General features: G+C 45.3%; 1 protein-coding gene across 1 annotated transcript; it reads left to right on the top strand.

Annotated features, from left to right (window-relative positions):
- The first annotated feature begins 3,729 nt into the window (after positions 1 to 3,729).
- On the top strand, positions 3,730 to 26,106 carry LOC115459397 (ADP-ribosylation factor-like protein 5C). The gene is made up of 6 exons (XM_030189228.1): positions 3,730 to 3,861; positions 6,261 to 6,321; positions 11,941 to 12,088; positions 21,701 to 21,784; positions 22,166 to 22,317; positions 25,378 to 26,106. Exons 1-6 carry the CDS (start codon positions 3,816 to 3,818, stop codon positions 25,424 to 25,426), a joined length of 540 nt encoding a protein of 179 aa, XP_030045088.1. The 5' UTR covers positions 3,730 to 3,815; the 3' UTR covers positions 25,427 to 26,106.
- Positions 26,107 to 26,112: the final 6 nt, after the last annotated feature.

Here is a 26,112-nt window from a genome sequence, read left to right as displayed (position 1 = left end):
TCCTCTCGCACCGAGGATATGTCTCCAAGTGCTGCCTGGGAGGGAAGGGTTAGGACAGCTGTTGTAGTTGGTGATTCAATCATTAGGCATATAGATAGCTGGGTGGTTGGTGGACGTGAGGATCGCCTGGTGACATGCCTGCCCTGGTGGAAGGTGGCAGACTCCCACATCACCTAGGATGAACAGACGGATGCAGAAATGTGAAAGTAAATTAGGGACGCAAACAAACTGGACAACGCAATAATATGGGTGATTTCAATTACCCCGATATTGACTGGGGTAAATGTAACATTGGGGCAGGCTAGGGAGGTAAAATTCCTTGATGAAATCAAGGACTGCGTTATGGAGCAGCTGGTATAGGAGCCGATGAGGAAAAGGAAAATTTCTAGACCTAGTCCTTAGTGGAGCACATGATCTGGTGCGGGAGGTAATGGTTGCTGGGGCCACTTTAAAAAGGAGACTATGATGTTGCAGGAATGGATGCATGAATTTGTGGTACTTCAGGAGTCAGACAGCACACCAGAATGAGAGAGAAATCTTCTTTATTTGCCAGCAAACAAAGTAGAACATCAGCATTAAGTCTCTTCTTCTCTTTCTCAGCTCTCTGTGTCTTTGTGGCTTCTGTCTCAGCTGCTTCTCTCCTTCTGCTGTCTCTCCCTCTGTCTGTTCCTTCTGCTCTCTTTCTTTTGTCTGTTCCTTCTGCTCTCTTTCTTTTGTCTGTTCCTTCTGACGTAAGCTGCTTCTACTCCCTCTTATATACAGTTCTAAGCCCCCTCCTAGCCTAGCCCCCCATACTCTCCAATTGGTTAAGGAATAGATTGATTACCTTGCCTCAACCAATCAGCTCTATACAAATATCAGTTACATAGGTTCCAGACATCCTAAACTGACCTGTGACCTGGGCCCCTCACACCAGACATTTGGGCTCCAGTCTCTTGCATGTTATTATGATTAATTTCTCATATTCCTAGTACTAACTGCTAACTAAACTCTGGCATTCATTAAAGGGGTCAAGGGCCAATCTTACTTAATGGCATAGCTTGTTATTACTTTCCAGGACCATTCCTACATTTACCTATAATTAATCAAGGAGAAGAGAGCTGACTAGTCCTGACCTCTTTTCACCTATCAGCTCCATACATCAAACCAGCCAGAACTGCAGATAAGTCAAACCACATGCTTGACCTCTTAAACAGCAGACAAAGAGTAATACAGAATTTAACAGACATTCTACACAGAAACAAAACTTATTAATTTACACAGAATACAGCATATTCTAAAGTAAGCAGAATCAGTATCCCCTATAAGCCATATCTACATATTAAGAACTCCTAAAATCTAACTCATTTATATCTAGAATTATTTAGAATCTAACTAAACAGCATTTCAGCCTAATCCTTTTAAATTGCCTGCAATATGCCTGGCTTATAATAGTATACAGATATGGTAGCTAGCATTGGCAATCCATCAATCACAAGGGACAGAGTTTCATTTCTCACTGACCTTTCTAACCTTTAGCTCGGCAAGCTAGACTTTCAAAATAATCTGAACCATCTGGCATTCCTTCACTTGCAGGGTGAAAGTTGCAATAGAATTGATTTCTTAGAATTATTCTTTGCCCACTGCCTCAGGAAGACGGTGAGAAAAAAACTCAAAGGAGCGACTGCGAGGGTCAAAAATTTACATCAGGCGTGGATGCTGTTCAAAAACACCATCCTGGAAGCCCAGGCCAAATATATTCCACTTATTAAAAAAGGAGGACGGAAGACCAAACGACAGCCGGTGTGGTTAAAAAGTGAGGTGAAAGAAGCTATTAGAGCTAAAAGAAAATCCTTCATAAAATGGAAGAAGGAACTGACTGAAAATAATAAGAAACAGCATAAGGAATGTCAAGTCAAATGCAAAGCGCTGATAAGGAAGGCTAAGAGGGACTTCGAAAAAAAGATTGCGTTGGAGGCAAAAACACACAGTAAAAATTTTTAAGGTATATTAAAAGCAGGAAGCCGGCAAAAGAATCGGTTGGACCGCTAGATGACCGAGGAGTAAAAGGGACGATCAGGGAAGACAAAGCCGTAGCGGAGAGATTAAATGAATTCTTTGCTTCGGTCTTCACCGAGGAAGATTTGGGTGGGATACCGGTGCCGGAAATGGTATTCGAAGCGGACGAGTCGGAGAAACTTAATGAATTCTCTGTAAACCTGGAGGATGTAATGGGGCAGTTCTACAAACTGAAGAGTATTAAATCTCCTGGACCGGATGGTATTTATCCCAGAGTACTGAAAACTGAAAAATGAACTTGAGGAGCTATTGTTAGTAATATGTAATTTATCCTTAAAATCGAGCGTGGTACCGGAAGATTGGAGGGTGGCCAATATAACGCCAATTTTTAAAAAAGGTTCCAGAGGAGATCTGGGAAATTATAGACCGGTGAGTCTGATGTCGGTGCTGGGCAAAATGGTAGAGACTATTATTAAGAACAAAATTACAGAGCATATTCAAAAGCATGGATTAATGAGACATATTTATAAATGATCTAGAGATGGGAGTAACTAGTGAGGTAATTAAATTTGCTGATGACACAAAGTTATTCAAAGTGGTTAAATCGCGGGAGGATTGTGAAAATGTACAAGAGGACCTTACGAGACTGGGCGCCTAGATGGCAGATGACGTTTAATGTGAGCAAGTGCAAAGTGATGCATGTGGGGAAGAGGAACCCGAATTATAGTTTCCAGTTTCAGCACTGATTAGGAATGGAGGGGAGACGGCCAGAGCCCAACAAATATGTTGCTCTTTTGTACAAATATGCATAATGGGGGTAATTTTATAAAGCTTATGATCATTCTTTTTTTTTTCTTTTTCGTAGTTATTTCTTATTTACACTGGGCAGATATTACTGTACAAAGGTGTTTTGTGTGTACATTGAAAATTCTATAAATAAGGCTTTTTCTATGTGTACAGTATGTTTGGAACACTGCACTTAGGCAAATTCCAGGAGGCACAACACAAGATGGGACCTTTCAAGTGTATTTAGGGTTTGTAGGAGTATGGTTTGGACAGAGTTCAAAATATGTGCGTAGTTTATAAAATATAGGCTTTCAGATCAGGTATAAATGTGTGTGCTACTAAAATGATAGGTGCAATATAAGCGCTTATTTTATTATAAAAGCATTTCACATAAACACCCTCTTATAAAATTACTCCTATGTGTAAAGCGACGATGAATTGATACTATAATGATTTCATAAACATTAAGAATACAACTGTGATTTGTATTTTATTTTATTACCTGTCACCTAGGCGCGAAAGTGATTTTTGTAAACAGATACAAGAGGTTGTAAGTTAATAGACTGAACAGCCCGGCTGACCACCTTCTAAGTCTCCCCGATACTATCAGTCTGGGGTTCCTACTAAACGCTCTGCAAAGGAAGGATGGCTCAGTCTTACGGAAAGCACCTACGCTTTTACCTCCAAGATCCCCGGGGGAATTTTTCCCAGCCTCAGCTCCTCCTCTTTCACTTTCCTTCTCCACGCTAGATTCCTGAACCCGCCTCCTCTGTAACGTCACCCGCCAGCGATGGAGCGTTCCAGGCTTCTTTCTCTGGTGGGCAGGGCTGCAACGCAAACAGCAGGAACACCTGGAGGCGGGGCTTGGAACAAAGACGTCAGGAACTCCCGGAGGCAGGGCTTCCCGTGACGTCACAGCACAGGCTAGAAGTAGTACTGGCGCGGTAGTGGCCCTTTAATTGCTTCTGCAGTCAGACCGACGTCCTTTTGCAGATCGCTGTGTTCAACCCGCGGGCTCCGGGCCCTACAGTATGGGGCAGCTCTTCGCAAAGCTGATGGCGATCTTCGGAACTCATGGTAAGGACGTGCCTCTTTGGCCCAGACGGGGTGGGGGTGTCTTGGACATTTCTATGAGAAAGAGCCCATTTTCCCGTCTCTCGCCTTTGGCCTCTGAGGGGAATGAAGAGTCACCTGGACGATCCCCTGTTTCCATAGGGGGCTCTCCCTGATCTTCCCTCACATCCTGATCCTTCCTCCCCCTTCTAATTTTTAGAAGGATCACTGGATCTCGTGGCCTTTTCTTACTACTCAAAGGTCTTTCTGGTCTCCATAGGGGGTTCTTTCCTTTTCCAGCCCGCTACTTTTTAGAAGGCTTTCTGGTGGTGGGGGGGTTGCCTCCCCCTCCCCCTCCCCCTCCCCCTCCATTCATGCTACATGAGAGTTTTTCTGTTCTTTGTAGGGGGCTCCTTCTGACCCTCTCCTTCTTTATGATCTCTACAAGGGCTCTTTTCCCCTTCCTTTGTAATATTTAGAAAGGTTATTGGATTCCCCCCGTCTTCTTCCCTCCAGATATTTTTCCAGATCTCTGTAGGGGCTCATCCTGAATCTACCGCAGCCTCCTTGAAACTTTTTTCTCTGAGTGGTGAAATGTATAGTACCCCTAGTCGGGCTGCTGGAGACAGCCTGCTGAACAGGTCCTGAGCCATTCATGCCCCCCCCCCCCTCGGTTTCTGCGGGACCCGAGATGATACAAATGGAACCTGGCCCAGCTTTTATCTTGCTGATTTTAGACATCTCGACCCTCTGGCCTGGAAGAGGGGGGGGGGGGGGGCGGTTGTACTTTAAATATAAAGAAGTATTTCTGAATTATGTGGGGCGTTCGTCCTGAGTCTGACTCTAGTTTTTTGTCATCTGCTGTGTCAGCAATAAGCCTTCAGCTGCTTTTGTTGTTTCTGGGCTTTGTACTGTGGTAGGGTGCCAGACTGACACTGGGCCGGGGGCTCTATTCTTTCCTTTCAGACTCCCCATGGGGTGTCTGGGATTGGGATAGAGCTGTGAAGATTGTTTTACTTTTGAAAGGCGTTCAGCAGCACCACTGGGAGTCCTATGGGGGAGGGGATGTGATGTTGCAGATGTTTTGGAACACCCGACTGCCTTTCCAGGGCTGTTTTGTCTGGCCCAGGTTTTTTGCTGCTCCCTGGCCGGGCAGGATCAGCAGAAAAAGCAACGTCTGCGCCATGTTCGCCCGAAGTCAGACACTTTCAGACATGCTTCACATTCCTGGCTTTCCTTTTCCTTCTCTTCCCCACCTCCACTTTTAATTTCAGTAGGGTCGCTTCAGAATGCATTTGATCACACTCCTGCTACTTTCTTAGACGCCTATTGTTAAGAATTCTCTTTAGAAGAACATCTGTTCTACTTCTGAGCATTCTTTTTCCCCAGTTGCTTGTCCCTGGATTCATTTCTGGTGAAACCTTCAACTGCCTCTCCTTCTTGCACTTCTGGGTCTGGAAACCTGGCTTCAAGATTTCTCAGCGCTCACCTCTGAGACTGAAACATTTGGATAAAGGGCGCCCCCCCCCCCTTCCCTCAAACACCTTCCCAAACCAAAATAAAAAGTGAATTTGAAAGCCTCTTGTTAGAAATACTATGACGCAAGTCAGGGGGACGGATCCCTTAATTCCCCGATGAGCAAAGAACTCTTTTTGTCCCCCAGCTAACTATTAGAGTAACCTGGCATCAGAAGGGAAATGTCAGTCCTTCTTCCTCGTTTCCCAGCATTGCCTGGCCCCGAACCCCCTCAGAACTCGTCTTTCTGCCCTGCTACTGCTCACAGAATTGGACCTGGGGTTTTTTGTTTTGTTGTTTTGCTCTGTGTATCTGTTAACTTTTTTTGTGGTGGCTAAATTCCACAATGTGCCCTTTCCAGTGGTGTGCTGGAGCAGGCTCTCACAGACTCGCAAGAGCCGGTTGTTAAGTTTTTAAGAATTTTGGGAGCCAGTTGTTAAAGTAGGGCCCTCCATGGCTACTTTAACAACTGGCTCCCAAAATGTGAGCTTGGGCCCCCTGCTGAATTATCTTTTACTTTGCTGGTAGGGATGCTGAGCCCTGCCAGCCAAGTCAATAGACTACTGCTGCTCCCCGCTCCTTGTTTCCAGCTCTGGGCAGCAGGCTGGGACTTCTCGAGCATGTGAGAGAAGTTCCAGCATGCTGCTCAAAGCAAGACCTTGGGAGTGGTGGCAGTCCATTTATTGGCTGCCAGCAAAGGTATGCCTAGCGTGCCTGCATGAAGGGAGGGAGGAGAGAGAGGCAAGTGTTGCCTCCCCCCCCCCTTCCAACTGCAGAGCTGGCTAGGTCCGGAGAAAGAGCCCACCCCTGGCCCTTTCCCATACTTCTGATTATCTATTGTGGGGGCTGGGGTCCCACAGGAGACCAGGCTGCTGACCCTTCTCTGCTCTTCTTCATTTGTTCTGCAGAGCACAAGGTGATTATTGTGGGTCTGGATAATGCTGGCAAGACTACCATCCTTTACCAGTTGTAAGTATTCCTCTTACTTTCCCCCATTCATATTTAAACCACTAGCAGATGGCCTGAGCAGGGGGTGAGATGGGAAATGAAGTGTATCTTGGGCTTTGGAAGCTGTGGGGGAGGGGGTCCTGATCACACTGCAGAGGCCTGGGGAATCGGGAACCCAGTGTGCTCAGAGAGAACCAGATCTGACACGCTAGCCCTGTGTGTTACACATCTGTCACTGCATGCGACCCCCTGCTGCAGGAAGCTGCCAAGTAAGAGAGGAATTAGATAACAATCAGCCTTAGTCTGAAAACAGCAGTGGTATGACTGCATTGAGCTTCTAAATATATTTGTTACATTTGTACCCCGCGCTTTCCCACTCATAGCAGGCTCTATGCGGCAGGCAATGGAGGGTTAAGTGACTTGCCCAGAGTCACAAGGAGCTGCCTGTGCCGGGAATTGAACTCAGTTCCCCAGGACCAAAGTTCACCACCCTAACCACTAGGCCACTCCTCCACTGTTGCTACTATTTCAGATTCTACTGCTATTCCACTAGCAATATTCCATGTAGAAGTTGGCACTTGCAGATCACCAATGTGGCCGCGCAGGCTTCTGCTTCTGTGAGTCTGACGTCCTGCACGTACGTGCAGGACGTCAGACTCACAGAAACAGAAGCCTGCGCAGCCTTCTACATGGAATGTTGCTAGAGGAATAACAACATTCCATGTAGAATCTCCAATAGTATCTATTTTATTTTTGTTACATTTGTACCCTGCGCTTTCCCACTCATGGCAGGCTCAATGCGGCTTACATGGGGCAATGGAGGGTTAAGTGACACCAATGTGGCCGTGCAGGCTTCTGCTTCTGTAAGTCAGACTCACAGAAACAGAAGCCTGCGCAGCCTTCTATATGGAATGTTGCTAGTAGAATAGCAAAATTCCATGTAGAATCTCCAGTAGTAGCAACATTCCATGTAGAATCTCCAATAGTAGCAACATTACATGTAGAATCTCCAATAGTATCTATTTTATTTTTGTTACATTTGTACCCTGCGCTTTCCCACTCATGACAGGCTCAATGCGGCTTACATGGGGCAATGGAGGGTTAAGTGACTTGCCCAGAGTCACAAGGAGCTGCCTGTGCCTGAAGTGGGAATCGAACTCAGTTCCTCAGGACCAAAGTCCACCACCCTAACCACTAGGCCACTCCTCCACTGTTGCTACTATTTGAGATTCTACTGCTATTCCACTAGCAATATTCCATGTAGAAGTCGGCCCTTGCAGATCACCAATGTGGCCGCGCAGGCTTCTGCTTCTGTGAGTCTGACGTCCTGCACGTACGTGCAGGACGTCAGACTCACAGAAACAGAAGCCTGCGCAGCCTTCTACATGGAATGTTGCTAGTGGAATAGCAACATTCCATGTAGAATCTCCAATACTAGCAACATTCCATGTAGAATCTCCAATAGTATCTATTTTATTGTTGTTACATTTGTACCCTGCGCTTTCCCACTCATGGCAGGCTCAATGCGGCTTACATGGGGCAATGGAGGGTTAAGTGACTTGCCCAGAGTCACAAGGAGCTGCCTGTGCCGGGAATTGAACTCAGTTCCCCAGGACCAAAGTTCACCACCCTAACCACTAGGCCACTCCTCCACTAAGACATTTAACTAATCTTGTGGAAGGGCCCTTGGTTGAAAGAACAAACAGCAATGAACATAGATAACATCCTTCCTTAATTTTGGTGGCTTTGGGGGGATTATAACAATACTTAGTAATAAGACATGAAGGGAGCCTGGCTGGTGGATTAGGCATTGATGTTGTATGTTTTTTACCCAGAGCTTTTGGAAATTATAGATGGTTTTTATAAGTGAAATAAATAAATTGATCTTTGTGATAGTGGTTGATAGAGTTCTGTAATTATGGGGAAGCGCAAAAGCTGCCTTTGAAGTTACCCCTCAGCTCTGTCAGCAGTGAATTCCCTGGTCTAGTCGTCAACTGACAGTTTTTGGTCCACTGTGCTGCTGGAGTTGGGCTCTGGAGCGTGTGGCATTGACGCGGTCCCAATATCAACTTCACGACTTCCATGTACCCACTGACCCCTGCTGTAGACGCTGATTGAAACCAGACTACTGATCGAGTTTGGAGAGGGGTTTTTTTTTCCCCTATTAGTTTTTGAAACATAAAAGAGCTATTACTCTCCAGCTAAAATGGAAAACTTAGATGAAATGTAATGATACGACAAAATTAAAATCCAGCATGTTATCATTCTATTGCTGACTGTTTTATTTTATTTATTTATTTATTGGGATTTATTAACCGCCTTTATGAAGAGATTCAGTGGTGTGCAGTTCAACATAACATGTACAATTTTGTTTAACAGCATAACAAGAGTAAAAATGGCCAAATGTAAATACAATAGGGGGGTCCTTTTATCAAACTTCGGGGGAAAAGGGCCCTGCGTTAACAGTGGGGGCCGTTTTTCCCTGCGCACCAGGGCCCTTTTTACCGCAGTGGGCAAAAAGCCCCCAGACACACATGGCCAATGCAGTAAGAGAACTCTTACCATGTGGCGGGGAGTCCATACCACCACCCACTGAGGTGGCGATAAAGGCTTCTGCGCTAACCCAGCACTAGCCGCAATGCCCGATTACTGCCGGGTTACCATCATGCAAGCCATTTAAGGAGGTTTTCTTTTTCCCCCGGAAGTGGTGCACGCTCGGGGTGAGACTACAACTGGCGACCGCATTGGGCCGGTGGTAGTCCCAGAAGAGCGAGCGGTAAGCCGCTCTATAAAAGGGCCCTAAATGAGCTAAACCTGTGAACAGCAAATTCAAACCATATAATAGGACTACCATGAAACAGTATCAAAAATATACATACTAACAGCACTGAAATTCAAATAACAAAGATTTGATATGATGTCAGTGTAATACTAATGAAACTTCTATTAAGTACACATTAGAACATTCAAATAACATGGATGGTTCCAGATCTTCAGAGCTCAGTTCCCCAATTCCTCCTCCCTTCCCCCATCCAGTTTAAATTTAAGCTAGTTATAACTAGGGGCGTAGCCAGACTTCGGCGGGAGGGGGGTCCAGAGCCCGAGGTGAGGGGGCACATTTTAGTCCCCCCTGGCGCTGCCGACCCCGCCATTGCTGACCCGCCGCCGCCACCACCAACAACAACTTTGACCCCCCCCCTGCCAGTGACCCTCTTGACCCCCGCTCCCACTGCCATCGCCTACCTTTGCTGGCAGGGGACCCCAACCCCCGCCAGCCGAGGTCCTCTTCTTCCGGCACAAGACTTTGTTCTGTTTCTGAGTCAGACTCACAGAAACAGAATGAAACCTTGCAGATCAGCCAGCAATGCGGCCGCTGGCTGATCTGCAAGGCTTCGTTCTGTTTCTGTGGGTCATCAGACTCACAGAAACAGAATGTAGCCTTGCGCCGGAAGAAGAGGACCTTGGCTGGCGAAGGTTGAGGTCCCCACCAGCAAAGGTAGGTGACAGCAGGTTGGCGATGGGAGGGGGGATCGAGAGGATCGTCGGCAGGGGGGGGGGGGTCCAGGGCCAAATCTACGGGGGCCCAGGCTCTCGTGGCCCCATGTAGCTACGCCACTGGTTATAACTCTCAATTCCTTGTGGGATACTTTAGCTGTGCAGGAAGCTTGGTTGGTGAGGTATTTACTGGAGGAAAAAAAATCAGTTATTGTTTCTGTTCACGGGCAAATACAGCAGCATGAGAACATAATACAGGCATGTACCAAAGCCTTGTCGGAGGCCAAAAATGCCCTTACTGTTGAGCAGGTAGCACAAGCATTAATCCAAAAGGTTTATATCAGTAGAGTCTGAGATTTTTCAACTTCCCTAAGGGATCATCTGTGGCCTCTATGGAATTATTGAAGATGCATTTTTTTGAGATTCTTGAAATAGGGAATGGCCAGAAGTTATTCCATCCTTGACTAAAGTTGGGAAGAGAAGAGTGGTATCCCCCACAAGGAGAAAGTCCAAGTTCTTCCAAATGGTGGGAAAACAGGGGTACTTATGAGAGGCACCTTGCTTGATGTAGTTGTATCCAAACAAGATTGAAACTGGGTTTTGAAACTTTTTTCCCATAATAAGGAGGTTAATTTTGTTGGGGGGTGTTTCTTAACTTATCAAGAATAATACAAGGAAGGAGGAGGAAACTTCTGGCCTTGCATCAGGCATTCCAGTCCTGGAGCAGTTTCCCATTTAAGACTTCCTTATAAATGTTGTGTTTAAATATAGAAATAATGTTTTATTCGCAACAAAGGAAGTTCTGAAGGGCCCGGAGTTAGATGAGCAGGTGGAGTCATAGCGTGCTCGATTGTGATGATGTAATGCTCCATGTGTCACCCTCTGTTTTTCTTTCTAGTTTTGTACCTTTCCTGTGCTCCAATGTTTTTCTTGGGTCTCTCCAATTTCTTCATATTAAGTGGACTCTGGGAACATTTTCTATCTATTCTTTCCAATATTAGAATTTATGCTACACTGTTTGCTTTAATGATTGTTCCATCTGCGGTGGACATGTTTGTAACTGTATAATTGGAAAAGTATTTTTAACAAATGAAAGCTAAAAATGAGGCCTGAAGTGGCTTACCAGCAGATGTGGTGATGGTAGTCAGCCCTTATAGCAGATTTGTGCTTGCTTGGGACAGATGTGGAGGGCAGTGGTGAGTAAAGGGTTGAGAGGTCAAATAAAAAAGAAGATGGGAAGCTGATGGGCTACTTATAGAAAATGTCTGCATTGGATACATGAGGTTAGGCAAATCTCAACTGGGCAGACTGGCTGGATTAATTTGCCTTTTCCTGTAGTCTAGTGGTTAGAGCAGTGAGCTGAACGCTAGGGAAGCCAGGGTTGAAATCCTAATGCTGCTGTTTTAACTTTTGGCCACTGCATGGTCTCAGGTGTAAAATTACTGTATGCCTTCCGAGGACAGAAAAGGCAGGAGCAAAATAAAACTTGCCTGTTAGATTTTGCTTCTGCCCAGCTACACTGTTTATCAAATTTATATCCTGCCTATCAAAGACATCTAAGCGGGTTACAATTTACACTCATAAAAGTTAAAACAAACTCAAGACTAAAACATGCAGTACAATAAAAGCAAAGCATAAACATACAGCAAATCTAAAAGGAAATCAAAACTCAGCATAAAATTAACATGATTGATCAACAGAATGCCAGTGGCCAGTGTTACTTGAAGCCAAGATAGTAAAGCTTGACTTAGCCTATAGCCTGCAGGGTATGATGGTGGCTAAATATCCTGTGACGGCCCTCCATGCCCTGCCTGTATCAACACTACATTCTTGCCTGGCACAGAGCCCAGTAGCTGTTGCAGGATCATAGACATGGCAGAGAGTGGTAAACTGAGGTCTGTTCTGCATCACTTGAACACTTCATGTAGTGCAGAGCTTGGTGTTGTAAATACAGCTCATAGTCAGTAACAGTGAGTGGTGGAGCTGGGATTGGATCCCTAATTCATTAGACAGCACAATAAGGTATCTGAGTTGTGCAAAATCCTAAAAATGCTCATTACCCTTCCCCTGGCAGCTGTGGGGGAGGCAGACACTGCATCATTTGTCAGCACTGCAGAGCTAACACTGGTCTTCCCTCTTTTGCAGTCTCATGGATGAGGTAGTCCATACCTCACCTACCATTGGCAGTAACGTGGAGGAAATTATCATAAAGAAAACACACTTCCTGATGTGGGATATCGGGGGACAGGAGACCCTGAGATCCACGTGGAACACCTACTATTCCAACACGGAGGTAAGGAGAGTCTCTGTGAGACTAGAGCAAAGGGTATTCTGTCGGGATACTTCAGGTCACCACCACTAGCTCATTTGCAGACTCCCCCCCCCCCCCCCCACCACTCCCATTCTGATGCAGTTCGGACCAAGTTCCCCAGTGCAGCTGCAGGGAGGAAGTGTATGTTCAGCTTGAAATGTTGTGGCATTCATGACACTCTGCAATGCCATTTCCTGGGTAGATCAGTTGGAAGGAACCAATCAGTAGTCAAACACGCAGGGACAACTATATGGCTAATATAAAATGAGAATAAGTCCCAGGCACAGTATATTCCTCATGAAATACACCAACAGAAAAGGCAAAGTACCATTGAATAAGAATGATGCCTTTCTAATACATATTAAGTAGAGAGGAGGTGTGGTAGCCGTGTTAGTCCACTCTTAAAGGTTATCAATAGAAATCAAACAAAATAAAACATGGAAAAGAAAATAAGATGATACCTTTTTTATTGGACATAACTTAATACATTTCTTGATTAGCTTTCGAAGGTTGCCCTTCTTCGTCAGATCGGAAATAAGCAAATGTGGTAGCAGATAGTATATATAAGAGAAACATCAAAGCATTACTTTGACAGTCTGACAGAGTTTTCTTATTTTCTTTTCCATGTTTTATTTTGTTTGATTTCTATTGATAACTTTTAATACATATTAAGATTTTTTTTAGTTGTAGACTCTGTTGTTAAAGTTACTGGGATTATCAGAATTTAATACAACCGTGTTGCTTGTTGAACTCTTCATTAGGCAGCAGAGTGCAATTCCTCCTGCATCTACAGTGTTTTTATGTATGGCTGTAATGAATATTTTTATATTATTTTATCTTGGAAAATCACTTCAGAATAGCATCTATTTCTTCAGTGCAGTGACTACAAACCTCTGTAGTTTAAATGCATAATTGAATGCATTCACATGCTTTTACTTAACTGGCAGCAAAATTGCTAGTCAGAAGAACCTCCGCCAACATGGCTAGGTTTTGTATCTTCGTCAGGGAAGAAGTTCAAACTATGGCAGCAATGAATTTCTCTGTGGCAAATAAAGATGGCCGCCCTGGGTAGAGGCATATATTACGTTTGTGAGCTGTCTTGGACTCTAGAAGCAACTGTATGATGTTTGCCCAGTATAATCCTGAGGTGGGCACTGATAAGGTTCTCGATGGTACTTTGACTCCTTCTCTTCAAGGATAATTTCAGGCCCCTGATGGGGTGTAATAACATAAGATGTGAGAAGCCACTGGTCGGAGCTAGCATGGCATGTCCAGCAACCTGTCTCCTATTTGGAAAAGCCCGGCAGATTCTAACGGTTAACTGTTCCTTATAGCGTACTGCAGAACCGTGAGGTGGAGACACTCAGATAATCTACTGGGCTAATCCTTGTTTGTGAACATTTCCTCCAGGAAATTGTCCAGATATTTCATCCTAGCTGTAAATGCTTTTACCACATCCTCTGGCAACAAATTCACAGCTCAATTCTTGAATGAATAGTTTTATGTATCAATCGTTTTTATTGATAAACATCTCCATCGGTTACATGCCACCAAGCCATAACATTTTACAAATTTCCCTTCCCCTTAACTACTGAATACCTTAAAACACCCTACGAGCATAAAAGTTAACAAGACTGAATACCAGTGAATTGTATATCTGGGATCTATTTGTTCAACAGGTGACTTCTTGCCACGGGGGGGGGGGGGGTCATTGTATTCCAGAATGGACACCAGCATTGCTGCAGTTTTACCCCTCCAGCTGAAGCAAAGTCATGAATTTCCATCCGCTCCGTTCTCAGAAACACGATCATCCACATTCTCCATTGCTGAACTGTAGGGTAATTGTTAGATAGCCATTCTGTCAAAATGGCTTGTTTTGGCCACTATAGTGGCTTTAAACACAAATCTTTTCAATCCACTCGGAGAAGGTGAACTTAAAGTTGGGCGCCCAAGCAAGAACGCCGAATCATAGTGCCATCTCGCGTTCCACATCCCTGCCACTTGCAATAATATGTCTTTCCAGAATTTTACAATCCCTATACATGTCCAAAACACACGTCCCTTCTGCTCCACACTTCAGACACGATCCCCATGGTGACAGTCCCACGACGTGGGGAAATATACACACGGAGCACAAATTTGCATTGCAGCTCCCAGTGCGCAGCAATGGCAGAGTATTTGCGAATGGCCAAAATGTGTGCTTTCAGCTGCTCCACTGTTAGCGATAGCAGGATATCCTTCCTCCATAATTCCGAAAGCCAAGAGTAGTTTAATTCTGGAGCAATGTCCCTGATATGCCGATGATGAAAGGAAAGCGACACTTTCTGTTGCGCCTCTAAAGAACAGGCTGTAGAGAGCTCAACCTGAACGTCTTCTGCCAAGTCACTCCATGGTAACGTTCGAACATAATGACTCAGCTGAGCATAACGAAAGATATCTCTGGAGGGGATTGAATACTCAAGACTGTAGATCAGTGAAGGATTTAAGTTTGCCGTCTGTTGCCTGACTGAATAGTTTTAAACTTGTTCCGAATTAGTTTCATGGAGTGTTCCTTTATCCTAGTACTTTCCTTCTGTTCCGGCCTGCTTGTGACTTTTATAAACACAACTCTAGCCCCTCTGTCTTCTTTCTCAAACTTAAGAGCCCTAACTTTAGGGTTTCTTCATAATGGGGAGTTTTTAAATCAACTTTAATGCATTTTTAAGATTGCATTGAAGTTTGCTTTTATATGATTTAATGTTTCGCAGATGTTGATCTCTGAATAGATACGATCTTATTTGATTGTATGTTTATTTTAATTATATATGTATTTGTTTTAACCCACTTTAGGTAAAGTGGGATATAAATAAACTTTTCCATTTTTGGTTGCCCTTCTCTGTTTTTGGAGGTCAAGGAGGTTCTCTACTAAAGCTTAGCTCGAGTTACCTGCAGCAGGGCCCATAGGAATAAAACGGGCCCTGCTGCAGATAACTCGAACTAAACTTTAGTAAAAGATGCCCCAAATGACCAATGTGATTGCCCCATGGACCAGTAGAAGCACTATGATATTCTCACTTTTATTCTCTATTCTTTTCTGAGTAATTGAAGAAAGACTAAGGAGGCTAGGGCTTTTCAGTTTGGAGAAGAGATGGCTGAGGGGAGACATGATAGAGGTATATAAAATAATGAGTGGAGTGGAACAGGTGGATGTGAAGCGTCTGTTCACGCTTTCCAAAAATACTAGGACTAGGGGGCATGCGATGAAACTACAGTGTAGTAAATTTAAAACAAATCGGAGAAAATGTTTCTTCACCCAATGCATAATTAAACTCTGGAATTCGTTCCCGGAGAACATGGTGAAGGCGGTTAGCTTGGCACAGTTTAAAAAGGGGTTAGACGGTTTCCTAAAGGACAAGTCCATAAACCGCTACTAAATAGACTTGGGAAAAATCCACAATTCCAGGAATAACATGTATAGAATGTTTGTACGTTTGGGAAGCTTGCCAGGTGCCCTTGGCCTGAATTGGCCACTGTCGTGGACAGGAAGCTGGGCTCGATGGACCCTTGGACTTTTCCCAGTGTGGCATTACTCATGTACTTATAATTCCTATCATCCTGTTTGCTTCTTTTTGTTTATACTACCTTTGCACACTGAGTTGAGGATTCAGTGTATTGCCTGCAGTGACAAGATGCTTTTCCTGAGTGGTGACTGCTAACCCAGAACCTATAGTTAGATTAGTTTTCCTTATGTTGTGTCAGTCATTTAGAGGCTCATTTTCAAAGCACTTAGCCTCCCAAAGTTCCATAGAAACCTATGGAACTTAGCCTCCCAAAGTGCTTTGAAAATATGCCTCTTAGCGTCCTGATCTGTCAGTCTCAAGTTCCTCCTGCAGTTCCTCCACTTCATTAACTGTCATATCGCAAATGTTTTCCGTTTACTCGTGCTTTCCTTTTCCAGATCATTAGCATAGGCGGTCGGTGGCCCAACTGTTTGGGGAGGCTAAAGGGGGGTGGGGTCAGGGGCGGAGCTTACATCCATAATTGTCTGACAACACACAGAAAAAAAAAGTAAAAATAAAATAGTCACAATACCTTTTATTAAATTTAGATATTAGATATGTATCATATGTCAAAGAGTAAAGTGGTTGCTCAAAGCATATTCTAAGCACAATCGCTCAACTGCAAAACGCTATGCACAACTTTGTGCAAAAACACACTCAGAACCTTATTGTACCATAAATATTACACTGGGCAGAACCTAATACACCAATATACCACCCATACGGAAAATGCAGACCGTCAACAATATGAAACAAGGGATCATATTACAATTCTCATGTACAGCCACAAAACATCCTTTTAGGGTGGATAGTATTCACAATGAGCTCCTTTTATTAACGACCAGATAGAGATAACAGTTTTCAAATTTCAATTTTGGCACAATATAAGTCATCACAAACAAAATATAAGAAAACCAATGGACTGCATTAGGGGCTTATAGTTATAGCCCATTAGTTATGTAAGACTAAGAGACTCAAATGGGCTGAGATCTGCATGAAACAAAATATTTATTTTTTTATTTTGACTTAAAACCTGCCTCAGAGTCAGCACCTACCTCTCCTGAAATCCAACGTGCGTTGCGTGCCACAATTTCCTTTTCTGGTCTGGGAAGGAAGTGGGAATGGGAACACCTCAGACAGCCACTCTTAGCCAGCCTTGAGCCTTCCCTACTCAGTAATGGCCCCGCTCGCACGTTCCCGCCTTTGCAGGAAGTTGCATCGTGACGGGTCGGGAGCCCTCGTAGGGAAGGCTGACTCTGGCTGATCCTGAGGCGAAGCAGATGACGACGATTGCTATTCACTACAGTACCGCTAGCGATTAAGGCGGGAATCGGGAGCACTCAGCAGGACTCAATCATGCAGCGCAGCCCTGAAGGCTGAAGTGACTGTGAGAGTCGCACATTGGCACGGGGGAAGGAAAGAGGAGAAACCGCGGCGGGACGCAGGCAGCAAGAACAGAAAAGAGCAAAGACGGAGAATGAGAAACTGCGGATCCAAGAGCCATCCTGCTGCTGTTTGTAACTTGTGCAAGCCTCTTATACCGGGCGCCTATGATCATTAGTAAATAGATTACTGGTCAGTCCCAGCACAGATCACTGGGAAACTCCAGTATTTACCTCTTTCCACTGGATTAGGATTACTCACATGCTTTCTCAGTACTAGTTCAAATCTGTGACCAACTCAAGTTCATGTTGAGCATCAGTTGGATTTGAACCCTGGCTTCCTGATTCTCAGTCCGCTGCTCTAATCCCTAGGGCCTCCCACTGATTTAATCCTACTGTTTCTTATCCTTTAACCAGTTACAATGTTGCAATCTGACACTGAGGTGTATCTTCAAAGTACATACACTTACAAAGTTCCATAGTAACATATGTAACTTTGTAAGTCTGCGTTGAAAGTGAGCCCCATAGTCTCTTAACCCATGACTTTTTCTTTAAATTTCCTGAGAAATCTTTCAGTAGGGTCATCAAAGGCTTTCTCAAAATCCAGATGCCAGTGGTTGGGAGGCGGGGCTGGTGGTTGGGAGGCGGGGATAGTGCGGGGCAGACTTATACGGTCTGTGCCCTGAAGAGGACAGGTACAAATCAGGGTAAGGTATACACAAAAAGTAGCACATATGAGTTATCTTGTTGGGCAGACTGGATGGACCGTGCAGGTCTTTTTCTGCCGTCATCTACTATGTTACTATGTTAGATTCATACTTATTTGTTTCAGTTCTCTGAATCATTGTCTACAGAGAATGGTTTAGACATAGGTATTTTCCTATCATCCTTTGCAGTGAAGATGGCAGCAAAGAAATTTTTCTGTTACTTCCATATTTCCCCCGAGCACTCCTTTAATTCTCTGGTCATCCAATGGCCCAACTGAGGCCCAGATGCACAAAACTTTAACAACCCTTTAACGAGGAAATTTTGAAACGTAGCATGCATTAAAGGCCATTTTCCGACAACGCTAGCAGCTAATGAAAATGGAATGCAAACGAGAAACTACCATTGAAATGAGGACAATTCGAAATGCACTAAGCATACCGACGATTGCAACGAACCATTTACCGGCAGAAATTTAACGTGAGCTCAGACCTGTTGTTAAGGCCTGAGCTGTCATCTCCCCGCTGCCCCCTGCACCATAAAAAACATGTTTAAAAAAGAAAAGTGAGCTCCCCCACTTCCCTCTGCCAAAAACAAAAAATGAAACTAAAATTAAAAAAGGATCGGGAGGTGGCAAAGGCGCTCATTAGCAGCGTCCTGTATGGACGGCCTTGCCCCCCCCCCCCCCCGAGGTTGCCGCTGCTCCCCGCTGCTCCGTATGTGAAATAAAAGCTGTTATAAATCTTAACTTTTGCAGTGCCGGGCCCCCCTCCCTTCCTGTCTCTCTTCTCCTTCTGTATCCAATGCTCCACCTCCTGACATCCTCCACCTCCGTGCCCCGCCCCCCTGAGTTCGTCATCGCCGCTCCCCCCCTCCACCGGACTCCCCCTCCGCCATAATGGCCGGTGCAGCGCCTCTCACCTATGTTTGAAGGCGCTGCACGGGTTGGATCAGCTGTTCGTCGATCGCTTCTGTCTCCTCCGATGTCTCTCTCTTTCTTCCTGTGCCCGCCCTCTTCTGACGTCAGTTACCTACGTAGATAACTGACGTCAGAGGAGGGTGGACACAAGGAGAAAGACGTCGGAGGAGACAGAAGCGATCGACGAACAGCTGATCCAACCCTTGCAGCGCCTTCAAACATAGGTGAGAGGCGCTGCACCGGCCATTATGGTGGAGGGGGGGAGCGGCGACGACAAACTCAGGGAGGTGGGGCACAGAGGCGGAGGATGGCAAGAGGTGGAGCATTGGATACAGAAGGAGAAGAGAGAGACAGGAAAGGAGGGGGGCCCGGCACTGCAAAAGTTAAGATTTTTAACAGCTTTTATTTCACACACGGAGCAGCGGGGAGCAGCGGCAACCTCGGGAGGGGGGGGGGGGGGCAAGGCCGTCCATATAGGACGGTCTTTATGAGCGCCTTTGCCCCCTCCCGATCCTTTATGTTTGTGGAGACATGCAGGGGAAAGCGGGGAGCCATGTGTTTGTGTTGTTTTCTTTTTTGTTTGACATTTCTGGCATGCGCAGAGCAGCCAGCATAATGCTTGGCTGCTCTGCGCATGCTTTAGGAGCCGATTACCGACGGGGATTGATGCATCGTTCTTTACAATACCGCACCGAACTTGTGCGACTTGTTTTTTTGGAGCATTGTTCATTTTTTAAAATTTGGTAATGGCTTTAACGATTTAGCTTTTTTTACGTTTGGTTGATGCATCTGGGCCTGATTTCCTTGTAGGTTTTTTTTTTTTTTGGATGTATGTGAAAAGGTTAGTTTTTTTTTTTTTCTTCAGCATGTTTCTCCTCAAATTCTTTTGGCGTGCCTTAACATTTCACATCTAGGTTTGCCAGAGCTTTTTGGTTTTTTTTAGTTCTTGCTTTCCATTTTTTTAAGGAATTTTGGGCATTGATAGCATCTTTCACAGTACTATTTAGCCACACAGGCTGAATGCTGGTCTCCTGTCAACCTTTCTGAACTTGGAATGTTTATATGAGGGTTTTCAAGATCTCTCTGCCTCATGAAGACTTTAGCATAACTGCTCTTTTTTTCTTTTCTCTCTAGTTTACTGGTTTTATTCATGACACACTTATTAGCAGTTAATTCAGGTACCTTAGAATCATTCAGGTTTCTTCTTTATTACCTTGGCTTTTATTTCATCCATTCTATCAGGATGTTTGAATTTCCCTGTTTTAACAGTGTCCTTTGAAGATAACTCAAACTGAATCACATGATCCTGAGCAATTATCTGCTTTATCCCATGATTTAGTCCTTTTCTTCCTTCACTCTGTTACTTTTTTTTTTTTTTTTTTTTAATTGTTGTATAAAGGGCTTAGTCTGCTGTAGGCAATATATCAGATCTCAAACTAAGCTGCCTCTTTTTTAAATGTTAGTGCCAGTTGCACGATCCATTTTGTTTAAGATGGAGCTACTCCAAACAATTAAAAAATCAGGACCTGAGAACATCTCCAGAAAAGCACGTTCTGTTCACAGGCTGATGTGGCAGAAAGATCTCTCCAGGGTTGCCAGGTGGAAAATATTTTTCCAGCCTAAAGGAGCCCAAAATCCAGCCCAAACCCACCCAAACTCAAACCCCGCCCCTGACACCCCCGCCGTCATCAACCCCGCCCCTGCCGTCATCGGCCCCGCCTTCCCCGTCACTAACCCCGCCTCCCACGTCACTAACCCCGCCCAAAACGTCACTAACCCCGCCCACCGCGGCCGAAAAAGCCACCTAAAAAAACCGCCCGAAGCACAAAAACCAGCCCAAAAAACCGCAACCCGCCGCGGGCAAAAATTTCCCGCGGCGGGTCGCGGAAAACCGCCCAATTGGGCGGTAAAACCGCCCACCTGGCAACACTGGATCTCTCCCTTCCCCGTGCACATGGCTAGAGTCTAGCAGGGGACAGGGACTGATGCATAAGGGCACATGCATCTAGGACAGAGCTTTTGTGGGAGGGGGAGGGGAAGGACAGTGCAGAAGCTTTACCCTGCAAAGATCCTGACTGACTTCAGGAAGGGACTTTGAAGCAGAGAATGGATGCCTCAGCTAGCAAGGAACAGAAAAGCGCTCACAGCTCTGGTTCTGCAGTCTTTCATCCCTTTTGCCTGGTTCTGCTGTGGACCTAAATTTGAAATGGGCAGGTTTGTCTTTTCTCTGTTAGACTATCTCTGAAATGCTTTGATGTTCCCATGCATACCTCTTACCCACCCCCACCCTTAGACTGTCAATGAAATGCTTGGATGTTTTACTTATATATATACTGTCATCCAGTGGCGTTCCTATGGGGGCTGACACCCGGGGTGGATCGCCGATGCGCCCCCCCCTGGGTGCAGCACCCCCCCCCCGGAACAGCGCGGCGACCCCCCCTGGGTGCACGCCGCTGGGGGGGGGGGGGTGCCGCGCGCCTGCCGGCTCTTCGTTTTTATGCTCCCTCTGCCCCAGAACAGGAAGTAACTTGTTCCGGGGCAAAGGGAGCATGAAAACGAAGAGCCGACAGGCGCGCGGCCCCCCCCCCCCCAGCGGCGTGCACCCGGGGCGGACCGCCCCCCCCCCTTGGTACGCCACTGCTGTCATCTACCACATTTGCTTATTTCCGATCTGAGGAAGAAGGGCAACCTTCGAAAGCTAATCAAGAAATGTATTAAGTTATGTCCAATAAAAAAGGGATCATCTTATTTTCTTTTCCATGTTTTATTTTGTTTGATTTCTATTGATTACCTTTAAAAGTGGGCTAACGGGGCTACCACACCTCTCTGCTCTGGAAAGCAGTGGGTGGCAGTTTCCACCCTGCCTTCTAGGGAAAACAGATTGGCCAACAGGAGGGACAGATCTTTGATAGTAGCAATAGCATTCATGAGTCAGTGACCCTTCCAGGTGAAAGGGACCATTTTTCTCTCTCCAGATTTCTTCAGTCTGGATCTTCACTAAAGGTTCTGTGAAAAGTGACCCAGATTTGTCCTTTTTTTTTTCCTCTAGTTTGTTATCCTTGTGATTGACAGCACAGACAGAGAGAGACTGACAGTAACAAAAGAAGAACTATATAAGATGCTGGCACATGAGGTGAGACGCCCCCCCCCTTTCCATCCGTGCTTCACAACAATGCAATGACAGAAGGAAGTAAATCCACTTTTGCTCAAAATAAGTTTATCTGTAATCTAGGAAGGTATGTCCTGTCATAATGTATATTGGAATTCTGCGTAGCCCTTTCAGGATCCGCAGTATTTCAGAGGCAAAAAGCTGCAAGTTCATTGCAGAGAAACCAAGCAGAACATGCTGGGTTTCCCCCCCCCCCCCCCCCCCACATCAGCCAGAATAGACTGACATCCTTCTGCCATTAGTGGGGAGACAGGTGGTGTGAAGGACTACAAGATTCCTAATTTTTTTTGGGGGGGGGGTGTTGAATGTTACAGAAGGATCACAAATATATGTGTTTTCCCCCAGGATCTGCAGAACGCAGCAGTTCTGATCTTTGCAAACAAACAAGATGTGAAGAATTCAATGTCTGCCTCTGAGATTTCCAAGTTCCTCACCCTCAGCTCCATCAAAGACCATCCATGGCACATCCAAGGGTGCTGTGCGCTTACAGGAGAGGGGTAGGTACACAAGCTGTGTATGCACAGGGGGCAGGCAGGGGTGGGTGTGGGGCAGGCATACAGGGGAAGGGATCAGCGGATATGAGTGTGGCGCATGCGCACAGGGGGAGGGGACAGGTACGTGCTCACACTGCTGCTGTTTTAGGTTTAAGTATGTATAATCACCCTTAGCTTGTATTGAGTTTGTAGTAAGGGATTTTTTCTTAGAAGAGAGACTTTGTTAGGCACTGACACTAGTATGAGTGGGTGTGAGGACAGTGTGGATAGCTGGGGAAATGCAGCAATTCACAGGCAGTGGCCTTGAGATTAGGTCACACCCATAGCAGCTGCCACAGGGCAGGGAGTAGATTCCCCTTTTAGGTCTGCTAGGATTAAAGGGATAGAAACACCCAGCTACAGGATGAGCTCTGTTCCTTGTCTAGCCACTGGGACTTTGAACCTTAGGGGAGTATTTTAAACACTGGTCACCGCAGGGTTTTTTTGTACTCTGATATTCAGCCCTGGGCTGTTCTCTGATACCAGTGCTGAGTATTCATGTATTCAGTGGCTGCTGGAAGTTATCTGGATATCGTCGACATTGAACGCTAGAACCTGGACGGCTATCCAGGCAGCAGCAGCATGAAATAGCAGCAGTACCTGGCTAACTCCCGGCTCCGCCTTCGCTCTGTGCCAGCACTAGCCAAATAGGACTAAATTCTGTATATATGGTGCTGAAAAAAAATGAGTGCTAAGCACGATTCTAGAATCAATACTCCAAATTGGGCACCGTCTATAGGATAGCGTTTGGCGCCAGGATCCACACCCAAAAACCAACTGAAACCTGGTGTAAACCTAAATTAGATGCGAATCTGCCTAATTCTGTAACACTGCACAAATTCCAGGAACACCCCTGACCTGCCCATGTCCACTCCCCCTTCTTATCATGTGTAAAATTTACGCATGCAGCTATATAGAAGACCGACTAAGAGGTACACATAATTCATAGCACCCAATTATTGGCACTAATTGGCTCATTATACAATTAAATTGCATACACAATTTATAAGTACATAAGTATTACCATACTGGGACATACCAAAGGTCCATCAAGCCCAGCATCCTGTTTCCAACAGTGGCCAATCCAGGTCACAAATACCTGGCAAGATCCCAAAAAAGTACAAAACATTTTATACTGCTTATCCCAGAAATAGTGGATTTTCCCCCAAGTCCATTTAATAACAGTCTATGGACTTTTCCTTTAGGAAGCCGTCCAAACCTTTTTAAAACTCCACTAAGCTAACCGCCTTTACCAGATTGTCTGGCAACGAATTCCAGAGTTTAATTACACATTTAGTGAAGAAAACTTTCTCCGATTCGTTTTAAATTTACTTCATTGTAGCTTCATCGCATGCCCCCTAGCCCTAGTATTTTTGGAAAGCGTAAACAGACGCTTCACATCTACCCATTCCACTCCACTCATTATTTTATAGACCTCTATCATATCTCCCCTCAGCCGCCTTTTCTCCAAGCTGAACAGCCCTAGCTGCTTTAGCCTTTCCTCATAGGGAAGTCGTCCCATCCCCTTTATCATTTTCGTCGCCCTTCTCTGCACCTTTTCTAATTCCACTATATTTTTAGCACTATATAATAGAATTAGGCAGCTAGTTCTGACTGCCTCAGCACTACCTTTTTATCCAGATAATGCTGCTGAATATCACAGATTGGGACTGGTGAGCACTAGTTATGAGGGTAGCAGGTTCTGGACAATTAGCTTTGAACACTGACCTCTTACAATTTTTCAATAGGAAGCTTTATAAAGAGGTTATGAGACCTGGGGACAGGGGTGTTTCAAGACAGATTTTGGGTGGGCCTAGTCAAGAAGTGGGTGGGCACCAAGTGTTCTCCTCTCCCCCCCCCCCACCCCTCAATGCAATGAGGCCAGCATCAGCAGCTTAGGAAGCTTAGACTGTTGAAGTGGAGAGCAGTGTTTTCAGCACCATCAGGGGGAGGTCTTCAGCTGGCGGAGCTTGGGATCCCCACTAGCTAGCATTACATGTGTGCTGCTGTTGGGTGGGCCTGAACCCTAAGTAGATGGGCCCCAGCCCATCCAGGCCCACCTGTGGCTATACGACTGCCTGGGGAGCAAAATTTATTAATAGAAAAGAGCAGTGGGTGCATGGAATGACCTCCCAGTGGAGATGGAGGCAAAAAGCGAATTCCCTGGGATAGTTGAAGAGAGGAAAAGCAAAGATCAGACAGTTACATTGTACCAGGAAGCAAGTGGGACAGCCGATTCTGTTGTGTAGCAGGGCTGTACTGAATGAGATTGTTTAGGGCAGTGGTTTTCAACCCAGTCCTCAGGGACCTCCTGGCCAGTCGGGTTTTCAGGATATCCACAATGAATATGGATGAGGTTTGTATGCACTGCCGCCTTGGAATGCAACTTTCTCTCATGTATATTCATTGTGGATACCCTAAAAAAAAAAAAAAGAGTGACCCGGTGATCCCTGAGGACTGGGTTGAAAACCACTGGTTTAGTGGATGGAGAATTCCCCTGTTTCTGTAATATTGCACTGCCACCAGGTTTTGGGGAGGCTTGTCTGTGGAGGCTGGCCTAAGTGGATCCATTCAGGTGTTTCTTTTCCCTGAATTCTTGCACTGCCCCCAGATGGAGTGAGGAACCCAGTAGTGCTACGGGGAAAGGGGTGCATCTATCAAACCGTTCCATAACCCTGATGGTGTGCAGGGGTGTTCGTGTGTGCTGTGATGAGGCAGCAACCCCTCATGGTGTCAGTTGACTAACACTCCTCATACATCCAGGTCCATCATTGAGCTGTGCATTGATTATCTATTAAAATGTTTTGTTATATAATGTGTTGACATTATAATATAGCAAACTATGCCATCATTTGTTTAGTTGAATATTTTTACTGCTGTAATTGTCTATTGCTTAGGTTTGACTTATTCTTGTTGTACACTGCTTTGAATGAATGCCTTCAAAAAGGCAGCAAATAAATCCTAATAAATAAATTGATGCATTCATTAAATTTTTATGCATTTTAATTTATTCCTTTACTGTAGGTTACCGGCTGGCCTCGAATGGATGAAATCACGAGTTACAGCAAACTGATTTGTGCCCTCCCCGAACTTTTCTGAAATCTTATTTATTTTTTTTTTATACACAAAAGACTTTGATCTTGTTTTTATATTCTATATAATTTTAAGACTTGGAGGCCAGTTTTCTATGGATAATATATTTAAGTGGTGAGGCTGGGCTCAGATGACGGACAGAAGGGCTGGAAGGATAATCCTTCAGTATTTCCTACTTGATCTTCTTGTGAGCTGCATGTGTGCAGGAGCCATGGAAGCTGAGATCTGCCAAAAGGACCGACTGCTGATTGATCCTTGCCCTCCTCCCCACCCCCATCCCCTGGTACTCCCTTTCTTCAGGAAACATTTGCCAATAAGCTAGAGATGTCATGACCTCTGCCTGTTCTGCTCCTTTGCTCCTTCGGGACATCATGGAGGATTTTAAGACATGAGGACTTTGAGAATGGTGTAGGTGGGAGTGCTGAAGCCCCCAGCAGCCGAGGCAGTGGGATGGAGCTCTTACAAAGCTTCGCTGTTGCACACTCCACCTCTTTGGAGAGCTGCGTTTGCAGTCCACAGGAGCCCTTAGATCTTCAGTAACTTCCCTGCAATGCTGCTGTCTTCAAAGAAGTCACTGCAGTGCAGGGCAACTTTTTGTCATTATCTGTCTTACTGTGCAGAGACCACTGTGTGGAAGAAGCCGGCCTGGCTGATCGAGCGCAAATC

The sequence above is a fragment of the Microcaecilia unicolor genome, unplaced genomic scaffold (genome assembly GCF_901765095.1).
Source record: "Microcaecilia unicolor unplaced genomic scaffold, aMicUni1.1, whole genome shotgun sequence".
Lineage (NCBI taxonomy): Eukaryota > Metazoa > Chordata > Amphibia > Gymnophiona > Siphonopidae > Microcaecilia > Microcaecilia unicolor.
Note: the sequence above shows the minus strand (reverse complement) of the source record. Positions and strands in the feature narration are given on the sequence as shown.

What these genes read in the sequence shown, in the direction of transcription:
- LOC115459397 (XM_030189228.1), top strand. Translation starts at nt 3,816, where the DNA reads ATGGGGCAGCTCTTCGCAAAGCTGATGGCGATCTTCGGAACTCATG. An exon ending in GGCGATCTTCGGAACTCATG is followed by an intron (nt 3,862 to 6,260) that starts GTAAGGACGTGC and finishes TTTGTTCTGCAG; the next exon opens with AGCACAAGGTGATTATTGTG. An exon ending in CCTACTATTCCAACACGGAG is followed by an intron (nt 12,089 to 21,700) that starts GTAAGGAGAGTC and finishes TTTTTCCTCTAG; the next exon opens with TTTGTTATCCTTGTGATTGA.